Here is a 24,218-nt window from a genome sequence, read left to right on the forward strand (position 1 = left end):
AGGAATCTAATTGCAGAATGACAAAAATGCTGAATAAAGGCACATTAAATAACATGGCTGTCATTCTGTGGCAATGCATGATATATACGTAAAAGCCTTCTGTGGCAAATAAAGTCAATGAGAGGATTTGAAACAGCTTACAAAAGCATAAAGGAAAACAATGGGTTTTGCACTGCACTGCCAGGGAAATGGAGCCACGGTGACCATAAAACATGACTAGATTGCAGTAAGACCATTTGTAAGGCCAGTTCTAGGCAGAAGGAGGTGCTAATGGCAGCAGAGTCGGGCAGAAAGGAAATTGGTGAGAACTCTTCTGCCCAGCTTTGCTCTCAAAGTCACTCTGACAAGCCAGCCTGCTGCTGGGGCAGCTTGGTAGAGGGCTGAGCTGAGGAGGCACAACTGCAAAGGGAGCCCCAAGGGCAGCTGTCCCCACTGCATCCGTGTTGGCAAGGGCAGTGGGTTCTGTCCCTGCTCCAATGCCAGCTCTCCCTTACTTGTGGTAGAATTTCAAAGAGCAAAGAGCAAAGTGCATTTCTACTCTCTTTCCTGAAGTCTTGAGCCAGATACAAATGCTTCCACCTAAACCGGGCCGCTACCCTCTGATCAAGTCTACCTCCTATACTATTTTTGTCCTTTGCATAATTTCTCTGAGACCTCAGTACATTCTGATGAAGATCAGTGGAAATTCATTCTCAGCTTCTGGGTGACTTGCCTCTGTTACATTGACAAATATTCATCAGTGGGTAATTAGCTTCTCAGTGAGTAGACTGGCTGTGACCATCAATTTTTGTGAACAGAATGCTCTAAATCTATGTAATACATTTACTCTTAGAGGCAGGACAATTGTAAAGCACTGAACACTAATAAACACTAATCAAAACCTAAAGAACTCAGTACTGCCAGACACTGCTGCCAGCAATACTGCTGACCAGAGTGAGCAATTCCTTTAAACACTAAAAGCAATATATATGGCAGCCCCAGATACAGTACATCAGACCAAATAAACTCTAAACAGACAGTAGCATTGTCTAAAGGCATATCAGATCTCTCATTTTAGTTTCTGCCAGTTTTATCACCTGCTTATGTGACTGTGATACTAAGACTGAAGGGCCACATCGTATCTTAGAAGGTAACCATCATTGTAAACATACAATTTCTGATCTGCAGGACTATAATCAATACTCTGGATTGTATCTAACTTTTTATGCATAATCACACTAGTTCTACCTTCTTGGCCAGTACTTGTGTCATACATGTAGAAAATTTCCTCTTCCCTAGTGTTTACTGGCCTTGTGGCATACAGAACACCACATAACATGAAAGCGTTGGAAACAGATGGCTTGTACTGTCTTGTCTGCCAAGTATTTAGCACATCAAGTGTGGTCTCATTGAGTTTGCTAATCACAATGTTTCCCATGTTATTTTCTGTGGAATATATTACCCATAGTCCACTTTCATCCACGGCAAAATCTATACTTTGCCATGATACACCTGCATAAGAGAAACGGTTACCATAAACAGCATCTGGAAGATTCTTCCTCAAAACCATGGTGTTTGTTTTTATATCATGCTTCACCATATATCTTGAACCATAAGCATTATAGTACAAATAATTATTATAAAGGGCAGCACCACTGCCTTCACCATATGTTATTCTACTTTCATACGTGGGTTTAAAGAGCAGCAAATCATCAAAGGAACTATAGATTCTGTAGTATTCCAAGTATCTCCCATCTGTGTTCAATGGTGCAACCCAATAGACTTCTGCCTCTGGGTTAGAGGGAGAGTAATCTCTACCCCAGGAACCATATTTGTAGGAAAATCCTCTCCAGTTCAGCTTTACAACATAGGGCTGGCTAACATTCAGCAGCCCACGGTGAATGCAGCTACCTGCAATTAAAGAGAAAAAAAAAACAGGGTTTTCAAACATCATCATTAGGAGAGAGGTTTTGCATGCTGTAGTCTTTAGAGTCTGCTTACTAAGATTAGCTTTGTGGCAAAGCACAGATGTAAATGTATAGTTTCATGTGTAAAAGGCTCATTTTGGGCCAGTAACTGGAGTCACTAAGGGTTCCAATTTGACTCAGAAAGTTAGTTTAAAAAAAAAATCATATATGTTGCTATATTATTATACGTATTGTATTACATTATTATACATATTATATATTTTAGGGGAGGGGTGAAGGTGAAGAAAAGATACGGACATCCATCCTTACTCAGGAATAAGTCACAGAAAATAAATGCTCACTGTGCTGTTCCAGACAAGGGACAGATTTCTGTTTCTACCTGTGAGATGCATGCCAGCCTGGTGCATTAGGAAATCCCTTGGAAAATACAATTTCAGAAGCATTTTAGGTTATTTTCTACCTCACTGGAACTGCAGTCATGGGAGATGGGGAGAAAAGAAAGAGAAGCATCTGATTTCTGTGTATTTCACTGAGGAAGGGAAGGAAGGACCAGCAGCAGTAATTCCAGAGTCACATTTCGGATTAGCATTCTGCTGTCAGAATCACAGCTTTACAACAGTGCGTCACAGCCACATGGTGCCTTCTGCCTCAGGCCCTCAAAGAAATCTGCAGACAGCAACAATCACAGTCTAGGAAATGTTGACAGGTATTACTCCAAGTTTTCATGTGAAGCCACTCGAAGAGAATATAACTGCACGTTGAGCCAGAACAGCTCTGTTCCCACATATCAACTACAAAGCTGTTTTCAGGATCATGGAAAAAACCTTTTGCTACCCAACATCTTTAGCTTTTTGCACCTACAGAACATTTTTTAAGATGTACTGCTAGGCTGAGTAGAATTTTTTCCACACTTACTAGGAACAAACAATGAAGCAAAATGAACATTCAATTATGATGTTCACTCTTTGGAACAAAAAATTCAAATTAATTTAGACACAAGAAATACTTTTTCTTTACTCATGTTGAATTGTAGTGACATTCTTGTTTCCTGATAAATTCTCAACTTTGTAAGTCACCCGTGGAAAAAAATCCTCCATATAAATGTCCTTGGGCCTCTCATGAGTTGGAAGCTGCCACTGGCTAAAACCAGTAAAACGTTTCCAAGTTTAAAAATTAGCTTTTTGTGTTACTGCCACAAAAGTGTCCAAGACTTTTCATTTTAAGGATATGTTCACCTGAGGTAATGGAGACAGGTATCAAGTGACTGGCACTAGCTCACAGGCTTAGTGGTACTCCAATATTTTCCAATTCAGTGAGATGTTCTAGTCACTAGACAGCTTTCCTTATTAAAGACAGAGTATAGTACAAATAGACCCAAGTCTCATATGACAGTTAATGGATAAATTAATGGTCATGACTGTTTGATGCTAATAATACTTCCCTTAGCATAGGAACTCCATGCACCACCAGCTATGGCATCAATGGGGAAAGCCAAATTTATCTTTTGAGGTTTTAAGATTTTGCACAAGTATCACATCATAATTGCTTAGACCCTATATGACAAGAATGGCTGTTCATAAGGTCAGTCATATGAAGGAATGTCTAGCCTATAAATAACACTTGTCTTAGCTAAAAGAAGTAAAGATAAATACAGAGATAGAATTTAACTTTTGCCCTTAAAGCTGGTCATCCCTAAGAAAGGCCTGAAAATATTTTCAGAGCTGAACTGGAAACTCCTAAAGCCACTGACAGGAAAAGCCCAGGAAGTATCTTGTGCTCAAAGGCATCCGAGTCTGGCCCACAGATAGTGGGAAGTGTGGAGACAGACCAATCTGAAGTACTCTACTTGGAAAAAGACTTGGCAAGAAGGTATGTGGTGAAAATAGGCTGCTGCAAATGCAGAGAAATCTTCTTCTGATCTGCTTTGCTGGGGAGGATGGGGTGTGCTCTGCCTTTGGAAGAAGGAAACCTGTAGCCTGAACGTTAGAAATGTCCAAGCAAGAGGGTAACATTTGTGCCAATGTATAGTCAATTTGGGCAGCGAAGATCTACATCTCTCTTCCTTTCTCATAATGCAGAATTTCTCTCCCTTTCTCAAAATGTAGTATTTTTCTCCTTTCACTACATAACACCTTCACCCCTCACAGCCTTGTGCTGTCTCACGTTACTTACTTGAGGGACGTGATTTTCTTGCAGCCTCACCTCAACATCTATGAGGAAGCTAGGGAGCAGCTCTATAGTAAATAGAAACCACTAGGCTGAACTAAATAAGTGTGTCCCCAGGCCTCATTACCAAATTCCTTGGGGTAGGTATTGCCCATGGGAGCAGCTCTGCATCACTGAGCTCGTGGCAGAGACGATAACACAAGCTGTGAGAAACTCCATGTCAACCCCCAGTTCCTTCTGGATCCTGGAATTCTCGCAACTGAAACATAGGACGACCCTGGTTGAACGCTGCTTCCCTCCCTGCCACCCAGGATCACAACAAATCGGCATTCCTGGCTCAGAGCAGAAAAGCATTTAAGCATGCACTTAAGTGCTTTACAAAGGACAAGGCCCTGGAGCAGAAACCTCATTTCCAAATATAGCATAGAAGGAAGGCAACTGCTGTATGGCTAGCCAAGCTACATCTGTGGAAACATCATGTAGCATGGCTAGTAACATGGCCTCAGCACTTGGCACAGATACCTATGTTTGGAGGTGTTTATACCTCAGCTTATGCAAAGGGAGAAAGGTAATGCCGAGAGTACAAAATGGCTTGCAGCCTGGCAACTCCATAAATCAATTTGAATTGCGTTTTTTCTTATATCTCCATTAGGTATTGTTACCTCCAGCATGAGGGCTTCTTTCAAACTGGTGACACATTGAACATATTACTGTACTTAAATCACAATAAACTTATCTCAGAATTAAATGGCTATTAAATGCTCTAAAACTCTTGATTTGTTTAGAAAAACATGGCACTGAAGCTTGCAGGTAGTGAAGCACTACTAAGCTCATCTATATGCGACCTCAAATAATTTTTCATGTCATTAAGCAGAACACAATTCCAGATTTATTTTAATAATTCATACACTGTTTCATAAATAAAAAACAAACTTGTGTTCAGCAGAGAGACCTTTTTTTACAAAAGAAATAATAAATTATTATTTCTTCCCTTAAAGAGATCTCTCTGCTGAACACTTGTTTGGTTTTTATTTATGAAACAATGAATTATTAAAATAAAGTTAGAAGCGTGTTCCGTTTTAATGACATCAAAAATTTTCTATAGAGTATGTGCTTGATTTTGACTTCCTTGAAAACTCTCCTAGAATTACTATTTTTCTTTTACCAAAAAAACTTTGTGGTAGTCAAGGGGTGATCTGTCTTCTGCACAGGTTCAGAAGAATTCATTGTTGTTTATTTAATCTAAACTTGCCTCTCTGTCTGGATCTTGTGGGGAAAAAAATGCACAAAGGAAACAAAGTGTCATGTAATTTTGTAAATATTAGAAGGTACTTGAAATAAATCCATATGCATTATTCAGACTTTCAAGTTTTTAACTCCTTTCTCCATTGTTTTTGGGCACTGATAAATGATGTCCTGGTATTTTTGCCTTCCTTTGTTTAATGCTTATGTAGCAAATAGGCGAGGGGAGGACTAACATAGGCGCATACACACATACTACTTCTCTCCCTGCATAAAGAACCAGTATCTCAGCTCAGCTGTTTACTAATCCTTCTGATTCATTAATAAAGGAGCTGGCACTTAGCTGCCAGGATGGAAGGGAGCCTGACTTGCTTGGCTAACAGGCTACAGAACTGAGCATGAGATGCATCCTGTTGGGTCTCGCTTCACCCACTTCGCTCTGAAGCACTCACAGAGCGCATCAGCATCTCACTCCAACAATGTGGGTTTCAAAAAAATTCCATCAGCCTCCCCCCACCGAAGAGCTGCATCTGATTGCAGAAGAGAAGGGAACACAGCTACGCAGTTGGGGATCGTGAGACAGGGTGGGACCCACACTTAAAGGAATTCTCATGAGGCGCACAGAGACCAGGAGCAGGCTAGTGCTCTGCTCTCATACCATGCTCTGAAGCACCAGATGTGCACCCTCATCTCCCATCTGCATCCAAGTGTGTGAGCCTTTCTATAGACTGAGACACAAGAGACAGAGCTGCTCAGGGAAAGGCTCATCTTGTCTCCTACTGTCTCACTGACGCAGAAAGATCCACACAGACACTTCAGTTTTCACCAGTATCATGGGGCACAGACATAGGCTGACAGCTGCATCAGAGAAGACTTATGCTGTCAGCATCTAACAGGGGGTGAGGTGGAGGGCCAGAGTGCATCTGATCTACCTTCAGGCAACTAAAAATTCCAATGCCTCACCTAAGCTTCCTTCATTGCCAATGGAGAAAGCGTTTGTCTCCAGGGGCAGTTCAGGCAGTCCTGGTGAAGAGGCTCTGGCCAGGTCTTTTCAGGTGCATATATGTACACCTCTCTCTTTGTGTATGGACATACTAATTTCAAAACACAACCCAAACACTTGAAAAATGCAGACATCTTGGGTACATAAGAGGTAAAATAGAAGATAAAAGTGAAATCACTGTAAGACTATAACAGGATTGCCTGAGTTTCAGCATTGGGCTTCATCAGGTCTTCCTCCTGCTGAGACCTATTCACTAGTAACCTGAAATCCTTAATTTCTAAATGTGTAAAAGCCAGGGGAAAAAAACAGCTTTCCTCAGTTTTTCCTTTCTTTCCTTTTTTGCCTTTGAGAGTTTCATCTGACTTAGTTCTCCCTGCTGCCTCTCTTAAATCATTTCAGTGAGATGTGACAAAGAATCTGCTGCAGAGTCCTCAAAGAACCATTCTGCAGTCTTTTCTCTCTATACCTGTCCTGATGCAGCCAGACGAGATCAGCACACAAGAAAAATGAACAGGTAAATATTTCTTCCCACTGGATCAGTGAGGAAAGAGATAGAAGGAACTGTTGCAGATATGAAAGCCAGTGATGGCGATGAGGATTATTAAATGTGTATTTACTACACCCCATCATCAGACACTCGATCACCTCTCCAGTCAGAGAGAAAGGCAAATGGAGTCCAGTGATTTCTTTCTACTATGTAGTTTGAGAACAGGCCTGCTCACTGTGAGAAATACATCAGCAAAAGCCTTGGGAGAGAGAGTCAGAGGAGCTGTGTACTACAGCACTGAGAAGCAAGAATCTTTAATTAAACTTGCCTTTAGACTCATGGTCTTAGACAGCTTGGGGATTAGCCAAGCTCTCTCTAGTTCATGTTGCCTACCCAAAATATGCAAGAGAGAGGATGAAGGGGGAACGAAAAATCAGTTTGAAAACAGGACAAAGAGTCAGTTTAATACAAACATTATAAATATAAAATGAACTAAAAGCAGGGCAAGGCCAAATGGTTTGGCAGGAATTCAAGGCATTCAAGCTTGCAAAGAAAACGTATGGAAATTGTGTTCAAATGTGTAAATGACTACTAGAGATCTTCGGAGTCCTAGGTGTGAGCATCCATGCAAAGCCTCCAAAATGACCATCTAGAAAATGCAGCTCTCTCAGCTACTTACTCCATCTTCATAAGCAATAACATCTTCCTACTATTGTTTGTTTTCAGATGCAATCTACAGGACATGTAATTACTCTACAAAGTTCTCTGCCCACAGAATATTTGCTCCCTGCCAGGCGCACAAAGTCAGGATATGCCAGGCCTGCATGGATTAGCAGGAATCTGAGCCTACATAACACCTGGGTTATCTGTGTAGCCGGCTTTTCCCAACAGGCAGGAAACTTGCCGTCTCTCCACAGTTGCTCTGCCATTCCTTTGTGCCAGCCTCAGCAACCACCCTCAACCTAAGGATGTCCATGACAATGTGACCACACACATCCTCCAACCCCTCCAGCATTCCTGTTGCTGTGTGCAAGAGATAAACTCTCAGATAAAACCAGAGGATGTCCTCAGCTTATGTCAGTGGTGGTAATTCTCTGGAAGTCAATAAAGCTATCATTGTTCATACCATCTGGGGTTTTTGGCCTTCTAGGTTATTTTCTGCTTTGTGGTTCCCACACAATGCAGTGACATTCAAAGGTGCCTGAGGCAGCTGGCACACCAGTCAGGAATAAGGCAACACTAAAGTAATACCATTTTGGTCCCAGATAAACTCTAAGCATCTCCCTATCATGCTCTGAGAAGCAATGCTAAAAAATTCTATTGCAGTCACAGTCCTACGCTGTTACATTTATCCATCCCAGAGCTATCACCCTGCTCTAGGCATGATTTGCCTGTCCCTGCATGGAGCTGTACTGTGAAGCATAGACCTCTCTTTTCCACTCCATGAAGCATCCTACATCCCACAGACGCTCCCCTCAACCACCCAGACACAAAAGTAGCCCCTTTCTCCATCTCTCACAGAAGGACACGGTATTCTTGTTACATATCTCAGTACCTCTTCACCAAACAAAGGCTTGCTGTAGGCTTGAAGAGAAAGAGGCTGTTTCTTTCCACACACCATCACTCTCAATAAATCAACAAGATGCCCTTCAAATTCCTACAAAACATAGGTTTTTTTAATTGAAACTTTTTAAGCCCATCCTTAAGGAGCGGGAAACAGCCTTGAGATTTTGCAGTGCAGGTTTTTGTTTCAGATTTCTCTCCTGCGTGACTCCCTAGACAAGGTGTTATTTGTGCATCCTGTCAGAGAAGTGCGGTAGCTGCCTGCACCACCATGAAGCCCAAAGGAGATCACAATAGGTAAGGCTGCTGACCCACCAGAATCTTCTATTCCTGCCTCTCACCTTTCAAGAGACATTTGACCTAGCTCACCCCAAGGTGGTGAGAGGTAAATGCTGGTAGGTACAATATCAGGCTCCTTGAAAGCAGGACAGCGCTCCTCTTTTTTTTTTAAACTCCTCTGGATGATAGCTAACCAGCTTATGTGAGAAAGCAGGGTCCTTCCCCTGGGAACTGTATACAACAGAGCACTTTCTCTCTTACAATACTCTGTCTAAAGGAATCTCTTGTGTATAAAGCACTTAGGGGATCAACACAGTTTTATAAAATCTTCTGTCTGTTAGCAAGTGGCTTGTTTGTTGTGGCATACCTAAACTAAAGTTTCCTAAATGGCTTGCTTCACTGCATCATATCTGACAATCAAAATTTCTCAAACTGTGATTCACTCACAGTGTGATTTTTTTTTTAACTGAGCACATTATCAACATAAAAATTACTCCAGTTGTAAACTAATTACCACACACTATGTGACTGTTGATACTTTTGTATGTACTGCACTCTGGGAATCAGTGATCTAACCCCTGGAATGTAACCTTTCCTGGTTAAGAAAATGGTAAAATCATAGTTCTGCTGAAATCAGTAATAAAGCTCCCACTTATTTCCCTGAAACTAGAATTTCCCTGAAACTAGAATTTCCCCCCAAGATTCTTGACTTTCTGATTTTGAAGAATTTTTTGCCTATGAAGCAAAAGCAATCTTCGTGCAAAGCTACCTTCTGGAGTTCGCATACCGACAGCTTTAGTACATCAGGTGGCCAAGAAGGCCAATGGCATCTTGGCTTGTATCAGAAATGGTGTGACCAGCAGGTCCAGGGAGGTTATTCTCCCTCTGTACTTGGCACTGGTGAGACTGCACCTCGAATCCTGTGTTCAGTTCTGGGCCCCTCACCACAAGAAGGATGTTGAGGCTCTGGAATGAGTCCAGAGAAGAGCAACAAAGCTGGTGAAGGGGCTGGAGAACAGGCCTTACGAGGAGCAACTGAGAGAGCTGGGGTTGTTTAGCCTGGAGAAGAGGAGGCTGAGGGGAGACCTCATTGCTCTCTATAACTACCTGAAAGGAGGTTGTAGAGAGGAGGGTGCTGGCCTCTTCTCCCAAGTGACAGGGGACAGGACAAGAGGGAATGGCCTCAAGCTCTACCAGGGGAGGTTCAGGCTCGACATAAGGAAAAAATTCTTCACTGAAAGGGTCATTGGGCACTGGAACAGGCTGCCCAGGGAGGTGGTTGAGTCACCTTCCCTGGAGTTGTTTAAGGCGCGGGTGGATGAGGTGCTGAGGGGCATGGTTTAGAGATTGGTGGGAATGGTTGGACTCGATGATCTGGTGGGTCTCCTCCAACCTGATGATTCTATGATTCTATGACTCTATCAGCTGTTACTCATACATTTCCTAAGCAGTATTAGAGAAAAATTACCATGACACAGGTCACTTTCACAGGAACAACTAAAAATCAAAACTGGTCAGACAAAAAAGCAGTTTCCCACAAAAAAAAATTTAATATTTCTTCAAAAATAGTTTTGAAAAAGAGAAGGAGGGTAGAGATTCCTTTTTCACACTGCAGGTGAGAGGAAGATTACAACTTTTTTCAGTTGAAAACAGCTACTATTTCTGGAAGAGTTTGTCTCCTGCTCTCATTTTCCTTTTGAACCCACTGATGAAACATTAGGAGCTGTCTGCTCAATTTTTCAAGAGCTAAGTAGTAGTAGTATTACAATTGTATTTGTAATTTTAACAAAGAGAAATCTGTGCATTTGCTGTTCTATGCATGTATTGTGTTATCTCCTATCTGATATACAAGAGAAATGCTTACCTGGTGGGAAATAAGGAGGTTCTGTAGTTTTGTTTGAACTCTCTTCACACTCTTTCAATCGGGTCTGCAGAGACACAATTTGTCGACGAATTGCGAGGACATTGTTTTTGTCCAGTGACTCCAGTTGATTTACTAGTAGAGTCAGATTTTTGATCTAGAGGAAAAAAATAAAAAGAGAGAGACAGGGCAAGTTTAAATTTCTATCAACTTTTTTTTAGAGATATTTTTAGGCAGGGTGGACCATACATAGAAGAAGCTATGGAAATGGCTTTAAGAAATATCCCCAAGAATAGACCTTATCCTGCTAGCCTGAACTTTACATTTCCAGCAGAGCTATGTGACCACAAGGAAATTCTTTAACATTCATCTGTATTTCATAATGCAAAAATATAGCGTTATTTTATAAATAGTACAAAACTATCCAGTATGTCTTAGGCAAGCACTACCTATTATACATAAAAAGTACTTATTCCAACCCTACAAAAGGATCTGCAAATTTTATTTGCAAAGATAAATAAAGTTCTCAATCACCTATTTGATGATCTAGAGGACAATGGAAAAAAATGATATTTCACTTTCCACCTGAAGTAATTATTCTCTCTAGGTGAGTGATTAATTACAATTTTGAAGACGTGATTTATAGTCTGCAGGGAAGGTGATAGTCTTCCCCACTTCTTTATTTCATATTGATTGGGCCACTGCCCTAGCAACCAGAAGTGAATTTTTTAATTATCTAAGTTAAAGTACAGAGGCTTTCGAGCATCAGGGTCTATAAATTAATATATATTATAATAACTTAATCAGCTCATGTAATTAACACTATGCAAAACTGTTAACTTTCAGGCAGATAGTTGGCAAAAATAAAGAAGCTCCCATTTGTTTTCAGATTTCTTTGCTTTTCTGTGTTCTATATCAAGAAAAAAAAAAAGATGTTAATACATTTAAGGTCAAGCTTTCTTTTAATTTATGCTGACAAAATGCTAAAATAATTCCCCTGGCTGCAGTAGAGACCGGCTATATTTCCTAAACCTAAATACTAAAGAGAGAATAAACTATCTGTATATTTTAACTGTTTGTGGCTAATTAAAACTCTGGCAATACCTCCACATATATTTGTTCAACGATGGCATTGCTTCCAACAAGGCTGGATTTCAGCTGAATGACCAGTCTCTCTAGTTCAAGGATTTCCACTCTCAGTATCTCGAAGTCCAGCTCTGTGTAAGATACACTGCTCTTCTCCATATATTCCACTCTGACAGTTAGATTATGGATTTGCAGCTGATATTGTGCAATCAGCTTTGAGTACTCTCTGACCTTAAAGAAGAAAAAAAAAAAGGTATGTATTCAAATCCAGGTTAGCAAAAAAACCCAAGCCTGTTTGACATCTTTATCATATTTCTGAGTACCCATGCGTAACTTCCACATACTTGACATATATATGCTTCACGTAAACTACATAAATGGAATTCTCATCACATACATAACAAATGTTAAGTTTAACCTTCATTTATAGTTGGCAGCTCCACAAAGTCCCCTCAGGAATGCCTGGGGATAACTGAAGGCAGAATTTTACTCACAGTCTTCCATTTTTTAAGTTCTTTGCCAATATTGTCTCTGTGAGATAATTTTATCCTCAATATGCCAAGAACTTACATTGGTGAAAATTTTATTAGGAAATCTGCAGTGTATTATGTCACAAAAGCAACCCAAAGAGGCTGCAAAAGATAAAGGATTTCCAGTTTTTCAACTTAATTTCCTATTAACTCTGAATCCAAATAGGATCTTACCCTATATACATTTGAGTTGGGTCAAAATTTGGCAGAAAGGGTTTGGTGTTTGTCTTTGGGCAGGGGGGAATGTTTAAACACAGTGTTAAAAATCAAATCTATTTAAAATTAAAGTGAAAAATTTATTGCAGGCTTTTGCTACAGTAATTTACATAGTAGCCTTTTCAGCCTTTGAATCATTAAACAGTTGTCTGGATAAATATATTTTCGCACATGTATCTGCTGAGGTAAAGGTCACAGCACAAGCATTGTGATGTGGAACGTTAAGAATATTATATGGATTCAGAACGTTGCTTGGAAAATGTTAGTTCCCTGTAATTTAACACTTTGGGAATGATACATAATTTCTCTCCCATTCGCTTCATAAAAGCCATGTCTGTTTTCTCCTAAATCAATATAATTATATCACAAAATCTAAGAACCGAGAATACATATATTTCGTTTATTGCACCAGCAACTCCGTATTTATACTCTCAGATGATATTTGTAGTATAAGTCCCTCTCTCTACAGCACTACAATTTACATAATTTTTACTTCTTTAACCAAAATATTTTTAGACTACATCATCTCCACCATTCTTGCATTATCTTAACATAAAATGAAAGACAGTATCTTTCCCCGTTGGCTCTGGAACGTCCTTTAAAATCCTGTCATTGTGTGAAGACCACGAACTCCCTCTTCTTTTCTGGCAGCAGCACCTGGAACAAGGATCTCAAAAAAACACTCTTATCATGTAATTACTTTTAATTTTGATTGAATCCATTGTGTTCCAAAGAGAAGGTATGGAAGTTCATGGGACTGAATTTCATGAAGGACAGAAAGGTTCCTTTAAGATCATAAGATATTAAGTGATGTGGATTAAGGAGAACCATAAGTGAGAGACCCTTCTTTTAACAGCATAATTTTCAGTAGTAGCAAAAATACACCATAAATCTGAAAGAACTCAAGACCAAATCTCTGTGTGCTCTTACATAACATACACTAAAAACAAGCTGCTCAATCCTTCTCATTTAAACGGGAGTTTGAAACAGATCTTCTGTTCTAAACGTGTGCAGCCAGACTTAAGTTGCTCTGACATAAACTGGCATGTCTCCATAAGCTGTAGCAGAAGCACCTTGACTTATAACTCTGGGTGCTCTAGATCTCTCAAGTCAAGCCCGGGTAACTTCAAACTTAGGAATAAATAAGCCATTTATTACAATTTAGAGAAAAAGAACTTAATGGCAAATAAAGACTAAAACATAGATCCTTGTATCTGGCTGACAGACAGCTAGAACCCCTAGTCCTTGTTGTTACCATCACCTCTTCAGGAGGAAACAACAGGAAGGATTGGACAATGTTCTTGGAAGAGCCAGGTGCAGCTGGACCTCACACTTTCACTGATCATCCAATCAGTTTGGAGTTGGAAGATACGCCCAAAAAAATCTTTTGAAAAAATCCTTCAAAGGTCATTGTTTAAATAGTGTGCCTAGAGTTTATGCAACAAAAAAACCAAGTGTGTATGACTACAGTCTGAGAGATATAAAGCAAGCTCATATCTGAACAAAATTGCACTGCAGTGTATAGCTTTGTAGATTGCAGAGAAATTTGGAAATCTATCTTGGTATTAATAACCTTTCTCACAGTAATACTAATACTAACAGTAACATTGATATTACTAATAACAACTATCATAGAATCATAATGCTGCAATACAGATCAAATCTATGAACTACTAAAATGATCAGACTTCTGGAATTAGCCATGGCTACTAATTAGTGAGAAACCTGTGAATCTGGATTTTCTCCACGGTCCTTAGCGCCTGGACAAAATGTCAAGGGCTGGAACAAGGCATACGTAGTTATTTCAGCCCTGATTGCACGGTGCTACAGGAGACAGACCTGAAGTTCTCCTCCCACATCAGAGGGTTTTCACTCGGTCAACCATCTAGGTCATTTAAGGACATGTCAACACCATCCAGTAGCGTATATCTGAGCGATATCCATACTAGTTGAGCCTGAACTAGCCCCAGCATTTTGCAGCACTCTATCCAGCCACACTGGCATCACAATCAACTTAAGATGATAGCTCTCCTGGTGAATTGTTGGACAAATGTAATTTTCTCAGCAGTTCTGTACTACAGGATTGTACTACTTTTGCAGACAAATCCAGCATGTATGTCAAGCATTGCAGTGTCCTGTGTGGACATTCCTGCCTGCTCATAGTTGGCTCATGAGTTTCTTTAATTTTGAAATATCACTTGAAAAAGTAGCATGATGTTGCTCTGTTTCTTGGTGGATTGTAATCCTTGTTCTTCTACTGCATCTACCTGCTAGGAACTGGCTGTTGTCTCTTGAAAGACTGGCACAGAAATTCTGTGCATATCTCAGATTTGGGGATACAGACCAATAAATGGTCCTGATTGCTGCCCCATTTGTTGTAAAAGTCTGAAGTACAGTATGAAGAGTGCATAGGGTGTGTATTAGCCCTTTATAGGAAGAGAACGGAGCCATGTGAGGCATATGTAGGGAAACATTCCTCAGTTTCAGTTTTTCCTCCTTTCCAAGCATTGTCACACTCGTGGAATGAAAAGGGCAGGAAAAACCCACAATGCTCATTTACTGTGTCGTCTACCTGCAACTGGTATTTATCAACACAGGTTTTGCAGCATGCAAACAGACAATTCTCCAGCATGCAGCTGGAGAGCACAGAAGAGAGATCAAGGTGCAAGGTACAGATATGAAAGAAAAAAAGTGGGAGGACAGAGGGAAGGAATGAAAGAAAGAAGTGACAAAACCAGCAACTCTATAAGTCACTCGGCCCGGGACACTGGCTTTGGGCACGCCTGGTCTCTACAAACCCAGAAGGAGAATGGTTGGCAAGCAGTCTGCAAGCCAACACTAAGAATTCCACTGCAGGTTAACCTACTTTGAAAACAGCTGTTCTTGGCAGAGAGTAAGGATGCCTTTTTTCTCTCCTGTTCTTGTTACATGAGGATGTTGTGGCTGTTATGAGCCAAATTCTGAAAGGCGCTTTCTCTCCTCGAAATGAAGTGCCAATCCATCCCTTTAACAGAGGTGTCGTCTCCCTTTTCCTATTAAGAGGAGCAGCTAATTCCCGCTTTGCTTTGAAAGGTTAATTTTCTTCTGTAATCATCATTATGCTGGCAAAGGTTGATGTGACAGCGGAAAAATTAATCTGGTATTTGCAGCCTATGGTTTGTACTCATTTGGCACATGAGAGCATCTCTTTATCTGTGAGCTTCCTTGCCTGCTGATTCTATAAAAGAAACCCCTTGCTTTTTGAATTAGCTTACAATCAGGCAAAAGGTTAACGATTCAATCAGGTTGTTTATCTGGGACTTCTTACATATGGAAAGCATCCTTAAGAGGGTCCAATCCTGAAACTCTTACTCAGGAAAAGCTCTCATGAGTTTCAAAGGGTGTTTAAGAAGAGCAACAAAATCATGGGTCCTCAGAGTCAAAAAAGCAAGCATTCCATAGAAATTCTGTGCCCTCTGGTGAGACCAAGTTATGTTTGAGCATAATTCCCCAGAATTTTGCTCAGGATCATTTCTAATAATGATCAACAATGAAAACTGAGCTTTCCTCCATTTTATTATTTCCGTATTTCTATGAGGATTATCAGGACTAAAGCTATACACAGGATTGCATAAGGAGTGGTTTTTTCCACAGCTGGAAAGGTGAAGGATTTTTGCGCATGGAGACTGATGCATCACAAGATCTGTGATTACTTAAAATCAGATATCAATAGGGCAATGCTCTATAGCTTTCTTCTTTCTACAGAAAATCGGCATCATAGCTGAGAAATCTTGCACACATGGAGTTGCAGCAAAATGCAATCTGTTCATTTTCATTTCTGACCCAAACTGGCTCTTTCTCTATGTCACACTAAAGTACATGTCAAACTTTATCTAACTAGATGCATTGTAACACTGCTTGGTTGATCGTCCTTGACAGGATGAAATTCATTGAAGCCTAAGTTAGGTCAAGAATTTTTACTGTCTGCAGCAAGAACTGAAAACCAAGGTCAGTGTTTATACTGCAATACACTGCTGGGCACCAAAGGATGACAACACAGTTACAGCAGTTGACACCAGCTGGCAACCTAGACATTAAAGTCCACAGTGGGGATTCTGCCTGCCCTGACTTTAGAGGTGAGCTTCAGATATAACTCTGGGCACCTAATATTAAGTATCTAAAGTAACTTGTGTCTTTATATGAGCAGGATGCCTGAATTCAATGTAAATTTGAGGTTGTCCACACAGAGAGGTCAAGGAGCATTGAAGATGCTTGCAGATCTGAATGGGATTAGCAGATAGGTCACACCATTCTGAGGAACATTACCAGTAAAGAGTCTGGTTACACTGGGGCAAATGGCTTCAAAAGGTGGTACACAAACACCTTGAAGAATCAGCAACTTTTGGTGGGGGGGCAGACACCGGAATCATGCCCTGATACTGAAACAGAGCAAATAGCTTAAAAAGCTGGCACTGACCCCACTGGAACAGCACGGGGACCTGAAATCTCAATGATTTTCATGGATCATTAGCTCTGAGCTACACCTCCATTCTGCAAGGGATCCGGTAACTCCTGTGCTTGGAGGCAGTGGGTCTTCTGCCCTTCGTATCCCTGCTGACAGCTGAGTGTGTTTTGTTGTTAGCTCCAGTTCTTTCAAAACAAATTATTTGAACTAAAAGATCTTACCACAGGATCTGCTGCCTGTTGTTGTAGGTTTTTATGCACAACTTCTTATCTGTTCTTGATTATACCAGAGGAGGGTTATGAATATTTATGGTTAGAATTTATAATTTAATGCTGTGCCTTTTCTGCTGATTAATTCAAGGACACTTCATTTCTTAAAATGCTTGGTTCCTGAAGAAAACACTTTATGCTGGACACCTAATCTGACTCCTGAATATTTATCCACTATCAAAAGTCAAAGACGGATTTCTGTCTTCACAGGCAGCTTCACCCAGTGCACAGCAGTATGTGTGGGTTTGCTTGAGTTTCTCAAAAAATGGATCTGAATTCCTGCAACAAGCAACCAAAGTAATGTAAGGTGTGTTTGGCTTCAACAACAATGCATAATTCAGCAGTCTCACTGCCACAGCTTCAGATGTTGACAAGGAAGATATTTTATTTGACTTTCTATTTTTTTTATAAAATCTCTTCTAGAAGAAGTGAAGGGACAAACATTCACCTACTTCTTCACTCCGGGCTGCGGTGACCTTTCTCCTCTTTCCCTTCATTTCTCTTACAATCTGGCTGGCTTGATACAAATAATAACACATGAAAGAGGAGGAGGCTTGGCTTCCTATAGCTCTATGTATCAATCACAAAGAAAAAAAATGAGCTGAAAGAGAAAAAATATAGCCATTCTTCCAAAAATACCATATGCCTCTAGTTGTAAAGGCCTAAAAAAGAGACCTAAGGATATTCAAATATGTGACATGATGCAATGTCTAAGATTTGAGATTTAATCACCCTTCCCCTTGTTCTTACAAAGCCCTATTTCCCGCTGCTTGAAAGACAGGTTACAGAAATGCCCTGACTGCTGTAGTTTTTCATGGGCAACCATTTTTTGGCAAAGATACGGCAATTATATTTATGGTAAAAGAACACCTTACTTGAGAAAGCTCTCTCTCAAATTTCACCATGAGTGTTGTGGCTATAATTTCCAATTTCTCAGCCTTCTGCACTGGAAAGGTGGTATCCGGCAAGTACACAGAGCACTGACAGGTTCCTTTGTCATCCACAGAGCCGGACACATTGGCAAAGAGCTGCAATAACAAATCAGTAAGGAAAAAAGTGTCAATATTCTTCTCTGGAATTAGTAGCTAAAGCCTGACAATAATAAAAGCTGTAACAATCATAAGATCAACAACTTTGTTACTAGACAACCTTCACCTTTTTTCTTCCACAGTACTCTAAATATCTAACAAACTTTATGACTCAGCCTTACAAATCTTCCTGAAAATAGCTAAATATTGTGTAAAGATTTTACCATTGGAAGAAACAGAGGCATATAGTAGTTCTTACTTTCCTGGTCTTGTGGACAATATACCTAAGATAATGAAATAAATTTTCCAGCAGATGGAAAAGCACAACAGCAGGAAAATGATAACTTCATAAGTTAGGCCTTAGAATTACTATTCTGTTGTTCTGAATTGAATTGATCAGATCATCTACTCATTCCCATCCACAGAGATGAAAGCACCAAAACAGAACAAGTGACAGGGAAATTATTGAAAAGAAAAATGTTTCATTTGTGGTCTCTCAGTCAGCCCCAACAAATAGACATATGCATTTAATTATATGCCACTAAAAGATGATAAATTAAATACACAGGCTGAGCCTAAGGTAGAGATACTTATTTTGCTACAAAATACCACACCAACATCTGCACATCACAGCCTGCTATGTTTGTGGGTACTTTGCCTATGCCATTAGTATGAATCACCTTGTCCTGGCTGTCTGCATGTTTAAACCATCACCATCACAGCAATATATATGGTGTATGGAAAGGTCAGGGCTGGCAATTCATGACCTTGCCATGATTTACAGCCAAAGCACATCATTTTCTATAAACACTGGGCTGAATACTGAGTGTCTTTGAAGCAGTTATTTTTTGTTTGTATAAAACATTTCCCAGTTCATAAACCGATTGCAAATTTATTAATAAAGAAATTTTAAGTTACTTTAAAATATTCTGGCACACATTTCTATGCTGCTGCATATTTTAAAACTAAAGACTTGCTCTTTAAATATTCTTTTTTTCTATAATGTCTCCTCCTGCCTTGCAGGAATGCCAGTTATTCATGTATTTTCTCTTTCTCTCTCTTAAAAATAAACAAGGAAACAACAACACTATCTGCTGAAAACTGACATTTCAGCACTTCTTCCCTCACTTTTTCACAGTGATTTCAACTAAATCCCTTGGTGGTAAACCAGCCCAGAACATGTAGGCATGGCCAGTAGCAAAGCTGTCGTGATCTGCAAACCCAAGAAAAGAACAGCAGAAAGCCAAAATGATCCCAGTTCACACTTCTGGCAACCTCTTTATCACAGCCGTAACAAACAGCACACACCTCATTTTGAAAAAGAGCAAGAAAAAACATTTTATCTGTTTTATTCAGGCACCATGGGCCTTAAATTTTCACTCATAGACAGATCACTGAAGACATTTAACATAAAAAGAAGTAGAGAAGTATCTCATGGCATCCCAGAATATCCCAGGACTTAATATCTATTGATTTTCCTGCAAGGTAGGTTACCAAAGCACTTCTGAATATCCCACTGAGAATATGCTGCAAGTTTCCAAGTACTTTTGAAGATATGCCTATTGGTATCTGAACTACTACAGAGAAATAGGTTCCTAAGTCACTTAGATGCTTCTGCAGCTCTGAATCCTTTGCATATGAGTATGACTGGGATGGAAAGTTACTCAGCAATAGCAAAGGAAACAGATAGGGAAACAAAAAAACAAGAAATAAAGGTTGTTTAGTGAGTACATAAGACTTTTGATTAGACTAGCATGCTAATTTTTGTGTAGAAGGTATTGTATTCTACCCCTTCAGTGTATAACACAAATATATGTGTGTATATGTATACCAAGAGAGAGTATACTATAGATAGTGTAGCATAATATGCACTGTACATATATATGTTTCCATATATAGTATAGTGCAAGTTACACTCTGTATACTCTGCTATAAACTACACTCCTGACATATATAGCCATCAGTTTTTCTAGAGGTACCATGCTTCCTCCATGTGCTAAATAAACCATTCATGAATGTATTCAGATGATCTCCCAAAAAAACCCTCCAAGTTGTGCATTTAAACTCCCTATTCAAAACAATCATTGTATTTTAACATTTATGTTATGAGAGAGCCTTTAATTGAAGGCAGAGCTTCATTGCAGTAAGTACAGCTTATTTCTAAGCCAAGAAACAGTTTCCCCAAAGGAGGAGATAGCCTGAGCAGACAGAACTGCTTCCATTCTTCCATTAACATTAGAAACACTGGGATCATGATGTTCATGAGACCAAGAAGCATTGCTTAGTTAAAAGTCCCTTGAGCCAGCAAGTGCTTCAATCAAAATGTAATACCAGTGAAATGATAAACATATAATAAAAGTATCTTCCTTTGTCCTGTACAAAAATGCACACAACAATCTGTTACTTTTGATAGACTTGTATGTTTTTGAAGTTTAATAACTTACACTGAATGCTTGAAAGAGAGCAAACTGTCCAGGCCTACAGCAAGGACTTGACATTCGCTTTGTAAAATTAAGCTGTTACATGCTATGAGAAATGTTCCTTTTCTACATCCCTTCAATTTAAGAAAGGGAGTAGGAGCCAGCAGGTACTTGATTTTCTGAAAACCAGGAAATGTATTCAGCTGCCTAAACATGGACATAATGTTATATCCTCAACACAGCCTAGTCATTTCAGTGCTGTATTTCCAGCTACATCATAGCCCAGTGGTGTTCACACCTCCGAATTAGCTACCTGCTCTTCCTAAGATGAAGAATGGCATTCACAAAAACTCCATGGCTTGGACAGAGTCTACATCAGCTGGGCAAGGAGATTGATGAGAACTGGGTCCTGCTACTGCAGACTTAGAGATATAAATATAACTCCATTTAAATTTAACTTTCTAAGCCCTCAACTGGAGGCAAAGGCTTGACTCTCTCTGAGATGATGTCCCTCCACACACCCCAGGCGCCACACAGGGCTAGCCTGGACAACAAAGACTTGCCATCAAGCTGCCTACCACCTCTGACCTGATCTGGAGCTGTGTTTTGGACAAACCCTGTTCCTGATATTTAGGTTGCAGGACCATTCAGAACGAGTGTATTCCATTGAGTCTGCTCCAAAGGACATGTATTATTAAGTAGTCACTAACAGAAAGAGGAAGAGAAACCAGATCCTGAAATCTCCAGACCATGGGCTTGAGCATTGTAACAGAAGGCATGGAAACCAGATTCAAGTCCTTCTATCAGCAAATTGTTGAATAAAATTTGAGCTAAGTAGTACAGGAAGAATCAAGATTTTCTCACTTCTAGCAATTACAAGTGGACACTTCTCAGAATATAATTTCACAGCCCTGCTTTGGTTTCCATGGGAAGACAGATCTTAAAAGAAGCCTTCCCCTTCCTATAGCAAGGGTGTAACCACCAAACTGTTTGGTAGATTGCTATTTCATATCTGGGATCCATTTCAGTAGTCACAAGAGCAATGACAGAGCTTTGGATGTGAAGGACATGGCAGCAGCACTGGTGATTTGGGGAATTTGCTACTGCCTAAAATTGCAGATACACAATACTTAAACAACTTTTCCTGGACAGCATAATTGATGAACATGTAGAATCATAGAATCACTAGGTTGGAAAGGACCCACTGGATCATCGAGTCCAACCATTCCCATCATGTATCAAAGTTAAATCTTTGAGTGACTGAGTAGCATCCAAAAAATGGGACATAATTTCCTAATTTTGTTTCTTTCTGGACTTCATTGAAAAACAGTACTGGTCATACCTCTGGAGAACCATGCAGGTCACCACTTGTGTAGCCAGGCTGAATCAGAGATGGAAGCGTGGCACTGAGATGAGAGATCTAAAAAGCAAAAAAGAAGCCTTTTTCAATGTGACTTTCTGCATGTGGCACTGTCCCTTTCCCACCAGCTAGCCCCCGTCTTGCAGCTTCAAAACACTTTGATTTTACAACTGTAAAATTAATTGGCTTTTCTGATCTGCTGCTGAGGCAACTAAGTTTCCCCAGGTGCAGTGTCACTTCATAGGCATCTCTTCCTGAAGAAAGGCTCTGAGAGACCAGTTCAAGGTAGGGGATGCTCAGCCTGCCCAGGAGGTGTGAACTGGGCTTCTGACAAGCAGCCCTGGCAGATTGCATGGCAGTCTAAAATGACAGTACTGTGCCCCCCTGCCCTAAATCTGGAGACTACTGTCCTCCTGGCAGGGGCATCTGCTCTTTACCACTCCTCTCAGCACCAGACTCAGTGCCCCTTTCACACCAAGCTGTCAGGCTGTGAGCTCTGATGGCTGGGACATGCATCCTGCTCTGCTACTAGCACCGCAGAGTTGGGGGCAGCCTCCTTCCATTGGAGGGGGCACTTGGGGGAGCTGCCACACTGCCAAGGATATAGCCAGCTCCACCTTGGGAGTCTTTAATGTAGTAAAACTATATGCATCCCCTTTAACGTTCATCTCTGGCTGGAATCTGCCTTGCTGTCCCAGCGCAGAGAACCGGTGTCACCCTGACTCTGTACCCTGTGTCCTAAAGGTCAACTGTGTCCCCATGCAGTGTGCAGAGCACATTGAAGGACACCTTCAGTGTCAAATGGTGTAACAGACAGAGCACCAAATGGGCTTTGCCCACAACAGGACACCTACCCCTGGGTCTTTCTGCATTTATCAAATGCCAAACACATCCCCATTCCTGAGCCAGGGAATGGTATGGAAATCCAAATGGCCAGCAAAGGGCAGGTCTATTTAAGGGCACAAAGTAAACAAGCTTTTGTGAGACATTTTGTCAAATAAACCCATCTGAACAAGCATTTGTGTGCTTATATGATTACACAGAACATGGGGATGAGGGGAGCAGCTAGAAGCAATTAACAGTAGTAGGGCAGAGAGCATCACAAATGGTGTAAATTACACAAACTCAGGACTAGCTTGAAGCTAAGCAGACTGAGGAGAAATGTCTCCTATATTAAGCTTTCCATTCTCAGCTTATCGACACAGATTTACACTTCCAGCTTGACTTTTTCAGCATTATATTCCTTGAGCGGATAAATGCACCTTTCCAAGAGATGTTGACTTTACTGCCTGCATCCACAGTGCTCCCAAACTTCAAAAAATACAACTAGGGGTGCACAGGATTTTTCTGGTTGGTGACTAAATCAGACAAATCAGAAAGAGACATTAGGAGACCAAATGGGGTTTTTTTTCTAAATTTTAAATAAAAAACAAAATCAAAATGCTTTGTTTCATTTTAAAGAGCTTTTAAGCTATTAACAATTTTTTCTTCAGATAACTTAAGCATAGTTAAAAATTTGAAAAGAATGAGGCAGTACAAAACCAAGTCAAGTCTCTCACTAACATGATTTTTACCTTTTTTTTTCCCAAAGTTTTCTTTTCTCCCTTCCTGGATTTGTTGGTTTGGGGGTGGGGGTCTGATTAATAGCTTTGATCTGAACTAATCTCTTGCCCAAACAGATACAGGTTTATGAGGAAGAGAGGTCACAGAATATGACAGAAATCATGCAACTGGGAAAGCCCCCACTTTCCAACTCCATCCACATCAAAGATGTGGTTTCTCTCCTGCTATAAGCCCTTGCTAACTAATTAGAAGCTACATAGAGTATTTAACATCCACTCAGATTCTCACTGGGAGTTGCACTTATTAACCAAAGGCAGAATCTGATTTTAAACCTGTGCCTCACTTTTATATTTATTACCCAGTCCCTGTACATTAGTTGGGGGGAGGATGGAGAAATACTTTAAACTTTCTCCATGCAGAGATCTCAATGTCTGTCAAATAATTTTCCAGCAACCTCAAAAGACTTTTCAGCAATCTAAATTACATGAGGAGATAAGAAGGCACCAAAGCTCAGGTTATGAGACCCCCATCTTACCACTTCTGTTGTTGCCATTGTTCCAGTCACAGCAGTCACACTTTGCATGAGGAGCAGCACAGCCACATGCGTGTGCTTCATCTTCTCTGTCAGCAGATGTGACAGCATAGGAATAAGGGAGATCTTTTATAGTAGAGTCTGGGGATTTCCCTAACCAGATCTTAACGGACTTGCATGATATTTTTTTCAGTTTTTGGAGAAGTGATGTCATGAAGTCATATAACAATAGGTGCCAAATAATAACGTGCAAAGAACATGC

General features: G+C 40.3%; 1 protein-coding gene across 3 annotated transcripts; it reads right to left on the reverse strand.

Annotated features, from left to right (window-relative positions):
- Positions 1 to 439: 439 nt before the first annotated feature.
- Positions 440 to 24,070, reverse strand: OLFM4 (olfactomedin 4). 3 transcript variants are annotated; one of them, XM_069880638.1, is made up of 6 exons: positions 23,960 to 24,070; positions 21,844 to 21,921; positions 17,929 to 18,081; positions 11,613 to 11,825; positions 10,512 to 10,665; positions 440 to 1,890 (listed from the first exon to the last, which is right to left on the reverse strand). In XM_069880638.1, the coding sequence occupies exons 1-6, from the start codon at positions 24,065 to 24,067 to the stop codon at positions 1,097 to 1,099; spliced, it is 1,500 nt and encodes a 499-aa protein (XP_069736739.1). In that variant the 5' UTR covers positions 24,068 to 24,070; the 3' UTR covers positions 440 to 1,096. The 3 variants fall into 3 exon arrangements, with proteins under 3 accessions (XP_069736739.1, XP_069736745.1, XP_069736751.1); XM_069880644.1 differs by having other exon boundaries at positions 21,844 to 21,882; positions 23,960 to 24,068; XM_069880650.1 differs by lacking the exon at positions 21,844 to 21,921 and having other exon boundaries at positions 23,960 to 24,059.
- Positions 24,071 to 24,218: the final 148 nt, after the last annotated feature.

The sequence above is a fragment of the Phaenicophaeus curvirostris genome, chromosome 1, assembly GCF_032191515.1.
Source record: "Phaenicophaeus curvirostris isolate KB17595 chromosome 1, BPBGC_Pcur_1.0, whole genome shotgun sequence".
Taxonomy (NCBI): domain Eukaryota; kingdom Metazoa; phylum Chordata; class Aves; order Cuculiformes; family Cuculidae; genus Phaenicophaeus; species Phaenicophaeus curvirostris.